The following is a 12,769-nucleotide window of genomic DNA, read 5'->3' as shown; positions in this document are numbered from 1 at the left end:
AAACAAAATTGGCATGTCTCCAAAGTCTATTTTAAAAAATGTGGCATAGTTTTATTCATAGCAAGTCAGATTTTGAGCCTTAATTTTACTCTGTACACCGGCAATGATTTTCAGAGAAAAAAAGCTTGCAGGAACCACATTTTTTGTTAGATCATCTTCAAATTTGAAACACAATTTCTTTAGACTTGTGGCTTTGAGACACATTGTATTTCTGGGTTGTCTTGGCACTTTTATTATTGTTTTTTTAGATTAGAAATACATGTTCAGCACAAAATATTTCAATTACTATAAACTTCAGGTTCTCCAACTTTAAAAAATAACAACATGTATTAATTCTGAAACTTGGGAAATAAAGCCCAAAGTGTCTTCTTTCAAAATATACTACTGTGACCATACTCTAAAGGGTTCAGTAAATACAAACATTTAAGTTAATGTCATTTTCATGGTTTGTGCTCAAAAAGGGTGTGTGAATCAACAAGTTAAATAAGATTTTTTTTGATCACATCGTTATTTTTATTGCTTTTTTCATTTAAAGAGCAATTTATCTGTGGTACAGGTGAAAAGTAGCAGTCCCCGATTTAAAAGATGATTTTAGAAGATCTTAGGGTTTTAATAGATGCATGATGCAGCCAAAACCACCTCATCCCTCTCTCTCTCTCTCTCTCTCTCTCTCTCTCTCTCTCGCTCGTTCTCCTTCTCTGCTTTGACAAACGACAAGGTGTTTCATTGTTGCCAAACTGTTAGTCAAATTACCTTCTTTAAAAGTAAATTGGTCTACTTGCTGCCTTTTCAGAAGACATCAACAAATTATAGATTTGCCTTCTGGCCGGATTCCACTCCTTCAGACGCTTTCATGCTATGCTTATTTCATGCAGACACTCTGTGACTGAAGGACCTTATGACTTACTGAACTGAATCTGCACACCTTTTGGCCCTAATTGTGGAGGAAAATCTGTTGAGTTCTATGGAATGAATTTAAATGTGGTAAAATAGTTAAAATAACAACAGTATTTAATTCTAATTGATTGCTGAAAACATTATAAAATTAGTCTGTAACATTTACAGTTTTTTTTTTTCTTTTTTTAATACATTTATTCAAAATTCTTAAAATACAGTTATAATTAGCCTAAGTGTAAAATGCTGGTTCTCTGAAGTAAAAATACCATTATTTTTCTCCATAGTTTTTTAACGAAAACTATAGACAGACCTGCATTGAGGTTATTAATCTATCTTATATGCTTCTGTTGAAGGGATCCATACCCATGATCCTGAAAGGAAATGATCCACTAATCAGAGAATCAAAAAAGCATGCCGAACAATCTCTGCGGCGACTACCCAATACCATGATGCATTCGAGACATTCTTTTTATGCTTGAAAACTACTTTTATATTTAGCACATTTTTTGGAAAAATTAACATACAGTTGAAGTCTGAAGTTAGGACATCTACTTTGTGCATGACACAAGTAATTTTTACAGTAAATCAGATAGATTTACTTTTAATTGACCATATCACAATTCCAGTGGGTCAGATGTTTACATTGTTAACTGTGCTTTTAAGCAGCTTGGAAAATTCCAGAAATTTTTGTCAAGCCTTTAGACAATTAGCGTTTGATAGGCTAATTGGAGTGAATTGGAGGTGTATATGTGGATGTATTTTAAGGCCTAACTTCAAACTCCGTGCCTTTTTGCTTGACACCATGGGAAAATCAAAAGAAATCAGTCAAGACATCAGAAAAAAGTAGTGGACCTTCACATGTCTGGTTCATACTTGGGAGCAATTTTCAAACACCTGAAGGTACCACATTCATCTGTACAAACCACTCATCTATCATACCACTTAGGAAGGAGACACAGTCTCCTAGAGATGAACGTAGTTTGGTGCGAAAAGTGCAAATCAATTCCAGATCAACAGCAAAGGTCCTTGTGAAAATGCTGGAGGAAACAGCTTGACAAGTATCTATATACACAGTAAAACTAGCCCTATATCGACATAATCTGAAAGGCTGCTTTGAAGCCACTGCTCCAAAACCACCATAAAAAAGCCAGACTACTTTTTGCAAGTGCACATGGGGACAAAGATCTTACTTTTTGGAGAAATTTCCTCTGGTTTGATGAAATAAAAATTAAACTTTTTGTCTATAATGTCCATCGTTATGTTTGGAGGAAAAAGAGTGAGGCTTGCAAGCCTAAGAACTACATCCCAACCATGAAGCATCATGGTGGCAGCATCATGTTGTGGAGGTGCTTTGCTGCAGGAGGGACTGGGGCACTTCCCAAAATAGCTAGCATCATGACGAAGGAAAATTATGTGGATATATTGAAGCAACATTTCAAGACGTCAGCCATGAAGTTAAAGCTTGGTCGCAAATGGGTCTTCCAAATGGACAATGGCCCAAAGCATACCTCAAAAGTTGTGGCAAAATGGCTTAAGGATAACAAAGTCAAGGTATTGGAGTGGCCGTTACAAAGCCCTGACCTCAATCTGGAAATTTGTGGGAAGAACTGAAAAAGCATGTGTGAGTAAGGAGGCCTATAAATCTGACTCCGTTACACCAGTTCTGTGGATGGCTGCCCAAAATGTTTACCCAAGTTAAACAATTTAAAGTCAATGCTACCAAATACTAACAAAGTGTATGTAAACTTCTGACCCACTGGGAATGTGATGAAAGAAATAAAAGCTGAAATAATTATCTCGACTGTTATTCTGACATTTAACATTCTTAAAATAAAGTAGTGATCCTAACTGACCTAAAACAGGAAATGTTTTCTTCGATTAAATGTCAGGAACTGTAAAAGACTCTTTAAATGTATTTGCCTAAGGTGTATGTAAACACCTTCAAGTTGTGTTAGTCGACGTAAAAATATATTTTTACCATTGTTTATTCAATTAAATCATTTGCAGTGCTTCATGGGATTGTAGTTAATTCCCTTATTAAATAGTTCACCCAAAAATTACAATTCATAACTCCGTTATGTTGTCTGAAACTTGAATGACTTCCGTGGAACACAAAGATATTTAATCAAGATATTATGGCAAAACATTTTCAAGGTCCAAAAAGGACTTAATGGCAGCAGTTTAATACATGTCTAATGAAGCGATCCAATGGGTTTTGGATCCTATCCCCTTTATTACTGTACATCTTGCTATTGCAGCCTCTAGGTACGATCATGATTTCAAGCTTGATTGCCGTTCTTAGCGCTCGATGCATGCACAGAGTGCTAGATGGCGTTACAAAGTGTAATCCATTTTACACTTTATATCTGAATATATTTTAGCCCATTGACCATATTATCTCAATAATTATGTATTTGCTTTGAAATGGCTCAGAAGTGATTTTTTTTTTTTTTTTTTTTACTATATTTCATCCAAACATTAATTGTAGCCAAATAGTCAATATTTTAAATGCTTTGAATAAAAATCTATTTAAAATTACTGATGGCATGTTTCCCCACAGTTTTTCACTAAATTAACACAACTGAATGAAATCTAATAATTTTCATTAATATGCATGTATTATATATAATGATACATTGTAGCTTAATACAAAGCATTATTAACCTTGAGATACTTTTACTAAATTACATAAACATGGTGTGCAAAAACAACTAATGTTTTAAACCCAGTTGAAGATTGAATAATACAAAATTGTTACTCTGGGACCTAGTCAAGTTTATTATTATAATATAATGCTGATTTATAAGTATTATTTTGAGGATTAGATTTGTTTTATAAAAAAGTAATATTTCTGATTTCACCTTCACTTGGGGCTTTTATTTTGTCACAAAGTGCTGTGCGTTTTAGACAGTTTACAATGTTCCACATGAATGCAGTCATCTCCTTTTCTGTTGTACTGTTCCACCTTTTTAAGATTTCTACAATAATTTAGTGGTTACTAATGTTTGGAATTATGCTTGAACCTGCTTTTTTTCCCACGTTGCACGTTAACTGCTCTTAAAGTGCTTAAAACTCAAGCCCAAAACTAACAACAAGCGCTAAAAACTAAAACCTGCCTTTAATCACAGTCTGTTGCAGTTTAATTATCACATATGACCATTTTTTATTTTGATCCTGGAGGATCATGAAATTAGCCTACAGATGCACTCTTTATGAAACTTAATGGCCAAATAATGGCAAATTAAAATCATCGCAATATTAAGATATTGTCAGCAAAATCTTTTTATTCAATATATTGCCCAGCCGTAGTCGAGCTTGAAATCATGGTCACCAAAGACACTGCAAATGTCAAGATTTATAAAAATTTTGGTCTCCAAGCTGGTTGGTTTGGTTCATGGCTTAGAACTTTGTTGAAATATTTTATGAAATCCCAATGGGAAAAATATTTCTGTAACGAAGACAACTGAAAAAGTGGCGGGCACTCACGCTTTATGATGAAAAGCAAGTACACATGCAGAGGGGTGGGAGGTGTGTAGAATATTCTGCATGATAAGGGTTTGAATTCTGTGGAAATCTGGAGGGCTTTTTGCAAAACTTTGTAGTAGAGATCGACTGATAACCGGTTTTACCGATATTTATTTTTACCGATATTCACACTTAATTACATAATCGGTTATCGGTTTTGTAATATCGATTTCATGGATCAATGGCACCATCTTGTGGATCTCTGGTAAACGGCACACGAGCGTCATTACAGCACTGGGAGACAGGTGTTCAAAGATAAAGTAACTGGCTTATGTAATTATCTATTGTTTGAAAAAATTATTACGTGTTATTCAATGTAACAGACATTCATGCTCAATTGAGATTTATTACAGAATTCCATGTGTAGTGAAAAATAGCAGAAAATGTACTTTCACGGTGGCAAGCAAATTTTGCAAAGTCCACAAGCTGTAACATTTTACTTTAATCAAAGATTGTTGGCTGAGTGTATGATGGCAATAAAATGGGCTAATTTAATTATTTGTTGCCTATGCGCCTTATTAAACTCATAAAGTAGATTTTTCCACGTTAAGACATGTTCCAACTAGCCACTGTAAGTAGCCCAACCAGAGACGTTTTTTAACGCTTTGAAAATTAACAAGATACTTCTGTAAAGATTCAATTCCCTAAATTGTATTTACAAGCATTTCTTCACTTTTAATCATTGCACCCATATATATTATGGTTTGTATTACGGCTACAATTACAAGTTATGTAAATGTGTGTTTATTAAAGGGATAGTTCACCACAAAATGAAAAAAATATTATTTGTGGAAAATAATTGACTATCTCCGTGACTCCGTTCTGGTACAAGTTGAGTGATGGCTTGTCAGATATTTGTGAGAAAAATACTTTTGGCACAACAAACAAGTAGTTGTTTGTGGTGACACTAAGAGAGATGAGCATGTCATTTGCTACTGGACAGGTTGCAGATGTGCTGCAGATTGTAATAACATGGTAAATACCGCTCTGTCAGTCGGTATTTCATTGCCATATTCACTAGTTGGCTGTAGCCTTATAAACAATCCCTAAACCATTTAAAACAGTTGTGTAAAATGGACAATTAAATGGATAATAATAATAAAATATAGTTGCAAGCAACAATTAAGGAGCCAAGCAGATCAACCATTATAAGGCACAGCAATGGCAAAAAAAATAAAGCAATCTGGTCATGATTATTATCAATCGCAATGGGACATAAAAGCTTATTAGTTTTGACCAAAAGGTGGCGCTGTCACAAAATTGATATGGTGCTGTCATGATAACACAAAGTTTCATGTCAATATGCCAAAGCATTGCCAAGATAGAGCCTGAAAAACATTCTGGCACCGAGCCATCAAATTCATTATTGCATTATACGAAAATGGTTTGGTCTATTAACACGAAATCCAAAACTTTTTATCAGCAAGGTCTGAAGGTGTGCCGATTAGTTTTTTTTGTTCAAATTTTACAAACGCCCTTGGTTAGTTTGAAAAAGTAGGTTATTAAAGGATTTCAGAATGGTGGACATGAAGTTCGATCGATCATGGCATAACTGGTATCCACGTTCTCTGTATGACCCACAGAATCTTCCATGACTGATGTCATGACAGTAGCACAAGGTAATCAAAAATTTTGGTATACCAAGAAGATTTGGTGTAACCTTTGACCAGAAGGTGGCGCTATCCCAAAACGGTTTGAGTACCTTCAAAGCATTGTGCCAATGACACATCAAGTTTTGTAATGATATGTCAATGCGTTTGTAAAATAAATCATTTTACACCAAAACTCTGGTCGATGGTAAAAATGGCTGACATCGGAAAATATGGTATCATTCGACTGTGCATCCCTCACAGAATCTAACAAGACCAGATTTGTAATTTTAGGTGAAACCGTTAAGAAGTTATAAGCAAAAATTGTTTTCATATCTCGTGACCCACTATGTTGCGCTGTGCTGGAACTGCGGATACCCTCAGATCATTGATGTCATCACACACACCAAGTTTGGTGTGAATGTTTAAGCGTTATTTGGTGTGCTCTGCGTTAAATTTGTTTGCGCATTATTTGAGAACCATTTGACTAATCATCTTGAATTCTATAACTTTTTGTCAGCCTAGTCTGAATTTGAATTGAAATATTAAAAATGTCGGAAACATTTTCAAGATGGAAAATTACGACATAGGTGCAATCGATTCGTCTCGAGACAAGGAATCAGAAAACAAATTTGTTCACTTTTTGATAGCACTTAAGGTTCAAAGTTATTAGCATAAATGTGTGAAACTTAAAAAGTTAGAGACTCTAAATTTGCTCCAGTTAATGTTCAGACTGTCCTCTATCTGTGTGCCAAATTTCACAACTTTCCCTGCATACAGTTCTATGGGCTGCCGTAGACTAAATGGCGGAAGAAGAATAAAAATAACTAATGATTACAATAGGTGCCTGCACACATTCAGTACTTGGCCCCTAATTATTATTATTTTGCCCTATTTCAGAAGTTCAGACACCTCTCTTTGTTAATATTTGTTTTAGAAATAATAGTTTTGTTTAATAGTATGGGAGGAGTGAGTGAAAAAATGTAAAGGTGTTATTAATAAAGTAGTTTAAATTCCACCATGTTGTTTGTTGTCACTGTGTCAAAAAAGCCCCAAAAACGGATAAAAAGAAAATTCGGTTCTACGTATCAGTTATCGGACACGTCAACATAAAAATAATCGGTATCGGTCAATCTCTACTTTGTAGGTGCTGATTCCATATGGCATACTTGTATTTGAAAATAATTCTTGTTTGACTAGATATTGTGACTGTTAAACCAAATAACTCCCTGATGTTGCAAGTAAATTGTCACTGAGAGCCACCCTGTTTTAAAGATTTGTTTGAAAAATGAAGCTGCTTTTTTACATGCTAATTTGCATTCAAATGGTCCTGTGCATTTGTGTTGTCACCTTAAAGAAATGCACTTCTGGTTTGGGACACTGTGGCAAATATTTTGTTTCAGATGACTGTAGTGTCAGGGAATCCTTTTTGTGCTGTTTGTTACCATTCCATCAAGTGGATTTGCTCTGTATCCATATGCAGACCGGTGGGCGTGGGTGGGTTGGTGGGTGGTTGGTGTAATGCATGCAACCCCTGGGTGCTCAAGGGAGCTGTGCTGCACAGAGACATGTTTGAAAAGAGCTTAAGAGCTGCCAGGTTTAAGCAGTGACTCCTAATGAGATTATTGAAGTGTGGAGGCCACAGCCGAACGTGATCCAGAAACAAACCAGCACTTGGATTTACAGCCCTGTTGGACACTGTACCTGCAAGACTAGCCAATGTGAAATGAGATCTTGTCGTGCTAGAATCAGTCCATGAGAATGAAAGCATAATATCATAGATTTCATGATTTTATTCTTAATATGCACTGGGATTATTATTGGAACTATTTTGTGTACACAGTGTATTGTAGATGTATTAAAGGACCTGAGGTTGAAATATCAAAATTCCCCTAAAAATACACACTTTTGGCAAAAATTTTGCCATTTTCATTAACACAATGATCGTATAAATGAAAAAATACAAAAATGTCCCGAAGGTTGCATAAGGGTTAAATTCAGTTAATGTATGACATAAATGACCCATTCGGAGCTTGCATGCTCCAAATGGAGAGGAACTGCTGAAAAACAAGTATTTTGAAAAAAATGTTAATCATTTCATTCTTTTATTGTCAAACGCGTTAGAATATTGCTTCTGTGCTCAGACATTATGGTGTATGAATGGACGCATTAAGTTATTATGTAAATTTGTGTTTATTAATGGGATGGTTCATCCCAAAATGAAAATTCTAAACCAATAATGAAATGGCAAAATTATTGTGAATCCCCCTTTGTGTTCCACAGAAGGAAAGTTAAACATGTTTGGAACAACATGAGGCTAAGTAAGTGATGACAGAATTTTTGGATGAACTATCTCTTTAATTGGTGTATTTCAACATGTGATTTGAAGATAGAAGGTTTAATAGACCTTCAGAATTAAACTAGTATGGCATAACAATTCTGTCTTATAAATGAGAAAGAGCATGTTAATGTTTTGGTCAGTTAAAGGGTCAGAGATTACAGATATTGGTCTGCATTATCAAAGTGAATTGAAAATATTTACTTTTATATTTTTTGTTCATTTTAGGTTTTGTCGCTCTCATTGCTGCTCTGCTGACTTGATTGTAACTTGTTTTTACTTTATTTATGCCACATCATTTATACGAGAATAAACAGCTGTAGGTTGGTGACCAGGTCTCTGTATGTGTGTCCTATCTTTAGGCGAGGACGACGGCGTGTGGGAAAATGGTCTGTCCTACGAATGTCGTACTCTTCTCTTCAAGGCCATTCACAACCTGCTGGAGCGCTGTCTTATGAACCGCAGTTTCGTACGCATCGGCAAATGGTTCGTCAAACCCTACGAAAAGGACGAGAAGCCCATAAACAAGAGGTAAGATGAATACTATGTTGAGATGAGTATTGGTTAATTTGTAACCATTCACACTGCATTCAATGTTACATTTCCAAGTGAAGCAAATAATGTTGGCCAGACCTGATTCTAAAGTTTGGGATTTAATTGGATAATGGTAGTTAGGTGATGATATTATTAGTTAATATTATTTATTCCCCATCAGAGCAGCTTTTCTGTTACCAGGTGAAACTATTTTGAAAAGATTTTTCATTTGAATAACACACATTGATGAATCATGCAAAGCAAGAACAGGATAATTTCTTACAGTAAATTTGGTGAATTATAATTTCATGTTTTAAGAAATTGTGCATAGCTGAATTTTTTAATTATAACTCTGATGAGGTGATGTTAATAAATAACCTAGCTTGCACGGTGTGCTTCCATGTTTTTAGTTGGCGTCCTCCAGTGTGGCCTTGCAGGGTAAACATACTTGTTTAGAAAGCTCAGGTTTCTAGACAGTGTGCGGTTATGTGATCTAGACCAGGTGGCCTCAAATCAACCACGCTGACACCAGTACCTGAATATCAGTGTAGTCAAACCAGATTCACACACTGTCTCATTGCGGATATGAATACAGACCCAAGTGCTTATCCAGAAGCCTCTAGTGGCAAGATATTATTACTCTACAGCAGTGGTTCCCAAACTTTTTTAAACTACAGCACCCCTTTAGTGTTTTTCCTACGGCACCCCAACCACTGGGGAAAAAAAAAGCAATTGAAATCACTCAAAACATTAGTATTAATAATGCTTTTTATTACAGTATATATACGTTTATATTAATTTTTACAAATTAAATTAATATAGCCCAAGTTTTTAAGTAAACAATGCTTCAAGCTTTTAAATTTAAGAGTCATAAAAAAGAGGGTAAATAGTGCCTTTTCAGTAACCGTAGCAATTAAACTATACATTGTAAAAAAAAAAAAATGCAAATACTTAAATTATTGACAATCGTTTTGACAATAATTTTGACTGAAAAGCAGACCTACAAGTGAATGTATTGGGTTATTTGAGTTATCCAGGAGATAGAGTGCTATTCTCCTTTATTCTGGTCTATAGCTATTGTTGTCTGATTAATATTAAGGTATTTGAGGCTTCATTTACATATCGGACAAATTTGATATTTTTGGAGTATTTCCGGTACATTTAACCTAGGTGGGTATTAAAATATAAGAGTGCCACGGAACACAATTTGGTAACCACTGCTCTACAGTGCAATATATACATTTTTATATATTATTTTTTTTATCCAGTTTTGTTTCAGCTGTGATGCTTTATTATTGGAAATCCAATTTGATCAGGTTTAAATAAAGATCTCAGGCTGCAGGACAGTGTGTTTGTGTCTATTAGCTTCCTACCATGTTCCTGCAGCCGTGCTAGCGCGCTGTCTCCAGCACTGGATTTTTGCCTGTCAGCATCTGTGCTCTTTGATAAGAAACTGAGACGACATGTGTAGAGGTGGGAAAAAACTTTCTGCCAAAGTTCTCTCCTCACAGCGTCATTTATTTGCTTTCTTTCCTTATCGTCTTCAAGGTCATTTTGTCACACTATTAGCACAGGAAAACAGCTGTAAATATAGTTTTTTATTTATTTATTTATTTTTTCAAACTGCAATCTGCTTAGTATTCAATTAATTATACAAACAGCAAAAATGAAAGGTTGAATGACTTTAAGTGTAAAACAAGATGTATTTTTGAGGCAATTATACTGGGAGTCCTTGAATTTTGAAAAATTAGATGATGATATTTTAAATCAATATGACGTAATGGTTACTGCTCATAACCATTCATCTGATATTTGTGGAGAAGACTACAACTAAGTGTGTGTGCTTGGCTATGGTTTTCAGACAAATTTAGCACACTCCCTCAGAAGTGAGCTAATTCTGACAAAACCTCCCTTTGGGAACATTTGGGGAAGTCCTAATTTGGAAACATTTATCAACCATCAAGCAAACATTAGTTTTTTTTTATTCTTAATTTTTCTAACAGGATTTGTCTAATATTTCTAATTGGCTGTAGATAGTGTGTGTTTGTGTGTGTGTGTGTTTTGTAACTTTGGCTGTCTGCAAATCACTGCGATGAGGGGAAAAAAGGAACAAAAGCGTTTCCTCTTCCAGCTAACCATCTTTCACTTACTTTCCTTCCCCCTCTTTCTCTCTATTTTTTCATACTTTTGGACAGTGGACTTATGATTTGGACTTTTTTGCCACTTTTTAACAGTGCCTCCTGTAAGAGCACTGTTGCACAAATATGTGTGGAACAATTTGCATATGTACAGAATCATTAATTATGAACTGTTAACTTGCGTATTTACTACATGCTTTCAAATTTTTGTATTTCTCTCTCACACTCATATCATAAACTGATAAAATTCATAAAACTTCATTAATTAGGTGTTAGAAGTAAAGGCATAGCAGGAATTTAGTGTGGAGCTTGTGATGGACCTAACCAGAACTAAATGTCACAGAGCATAATCTCTCCTTGTCGTGGGTGCCTGCAGAATCCCTTTGCAGTTTAGCATCCAAACGTCATGCCTAAGATCAACAACTCTGCTTCTAGATCATTGCTTCAAACCTAGAGCCTTAAAACATAGACCTTGTGGTGAAACACATTTGAATGTAAGTGGTCATCTTGGATGAGTTTTCTCTCCCTACTACATCTCTAAGACAAGATTATATTAACTCAATTGGTGCTCATTGAGCCTTTGAAAAATCAGGCTCAGAAGCAAAGATGTGTGTTGTGATTAGCATTACTGCCTGCTACACTGAATTCCACAACTTGCTTTCTTTTCTTTTAGTGCCAAGTTCCTAAGTGATAGATTGTTTAATTTTGTCCCTGAAGAGTCATCACATCAGAACACACGTGTTCCGTAGAGGATATCACCTGTTGCATATATGGCTGTGGGTTCCAGCATTAACTGAAGCTCCTAACAGGTATTTGAGTTATTTAATGCACTGCACTGCTGCCACATGATTGGCTGAGTAGATAATTGCATGGATGATTGTTGGTGCCAGAATGGCTGGTTTGAGTATTTCTGTAACTGCTGATCTCCTGGGATTTTCATGCACAACAGTCTCTAGAATTTACTCAGAATGGTGCCAAAAACTTAGAACATCCAGTGAGCAGCAGTTCTGCAGACAGAAATGCTTTGTTGATGAGAGAGGTGATCAGAGAATGGCCAGACAGATTTGAACTGACAAAGTCTACGGTAACTCAGATAACCGCTCTGTACAATTGTGGTGAGAAGAACAGCATCTCGGAATGCTATTCTGAGATGCGGGTTGGCGCTGTTTTGGCACCACGATGGGGACTTGCACAATAATAGGCAGGTGGTTTTAATGTTGTGGCTGATCTGTGTGTGTGTATGTGTGTGTGTGTGTGTGTGTGTATATATATATATATATATATATATATATATATATATATATATATATATATATATATCCTCGATAATTAGAGGAGCTGTGGGGAAGCTGCTCAGAAGCCTGGCCCAGAGGAATGTCAGATAACTTTTTTTAAATAGTTAACACACTCAAACCATATATAGATTCACAAATTGTTTGTGTGTATTTGTTGAAAATATACTCAGTCAATGGGCGGTTCTCTCATTGGCTGGCTGTGCTGTCACACGTGCTGCGCTGTCACACGTGCTGCACTGTAACCAAACCCTGATGTGCTTTAGCTGCTTACATCATCCCTTCATACAGGTCAGAGCACTGATCTATTTCTCTCTCTCTCTCTCTCATGGTAGATGGGAGCTCTCTCTCTCTCGCTCTCTCTCATGGTAGATGGGAGCAGTAGATCTGTTTCCATGGCTAATCCACAGATCCAGTGTGGGTTTTATTTTTATGGGCAGTGTATTCACAGGGGAG

At 35.8% G+C, this 12,769-nt stretch overlaps 1 protein-coding gene across 1 annotated transcript in view; it reads left to right on the top strand.

The window, feature by feature from the left end:
• Window positions 1–12,769, top strand: part of med13a (mediator complex subunit 13a) — a 133,017-nt gene that overhangs the window by 36,949 nt on the left and 83,299 nt on the right. The window contains exon 3 of the mRNA XM_052115637.1: window positions 8,712–8,880. Within this exon, the coding sequence (XP_051971597.1) occupies window positions 8,712–8,880 (169 nt within the window). The remainder of the gene's footprint in view (window positions 1–8,711; window positions 8,881–12,769) is intronic.

The sequence above is a fragment of the Xyrauchen texanus genome, chromosome 43, assembly GCF_025860055.1.
Source record: "Xyrauchen texanus isolate HMW12.3.18 chromosome 43, RBS_HiC_50CHRs, whole genome shotgun sequence".
Lineage (NCBI taxonomy): Eukaryota > Metazoa > Chordata > Actinopteri > Cypriniformes > Catostomidae > Xyrauchen > Xyrauchen texanus.
Note: the sequence above shows the minus strand (reverse complement) of the source record. Positions and strands in the feature narration are given on the sequence as shown.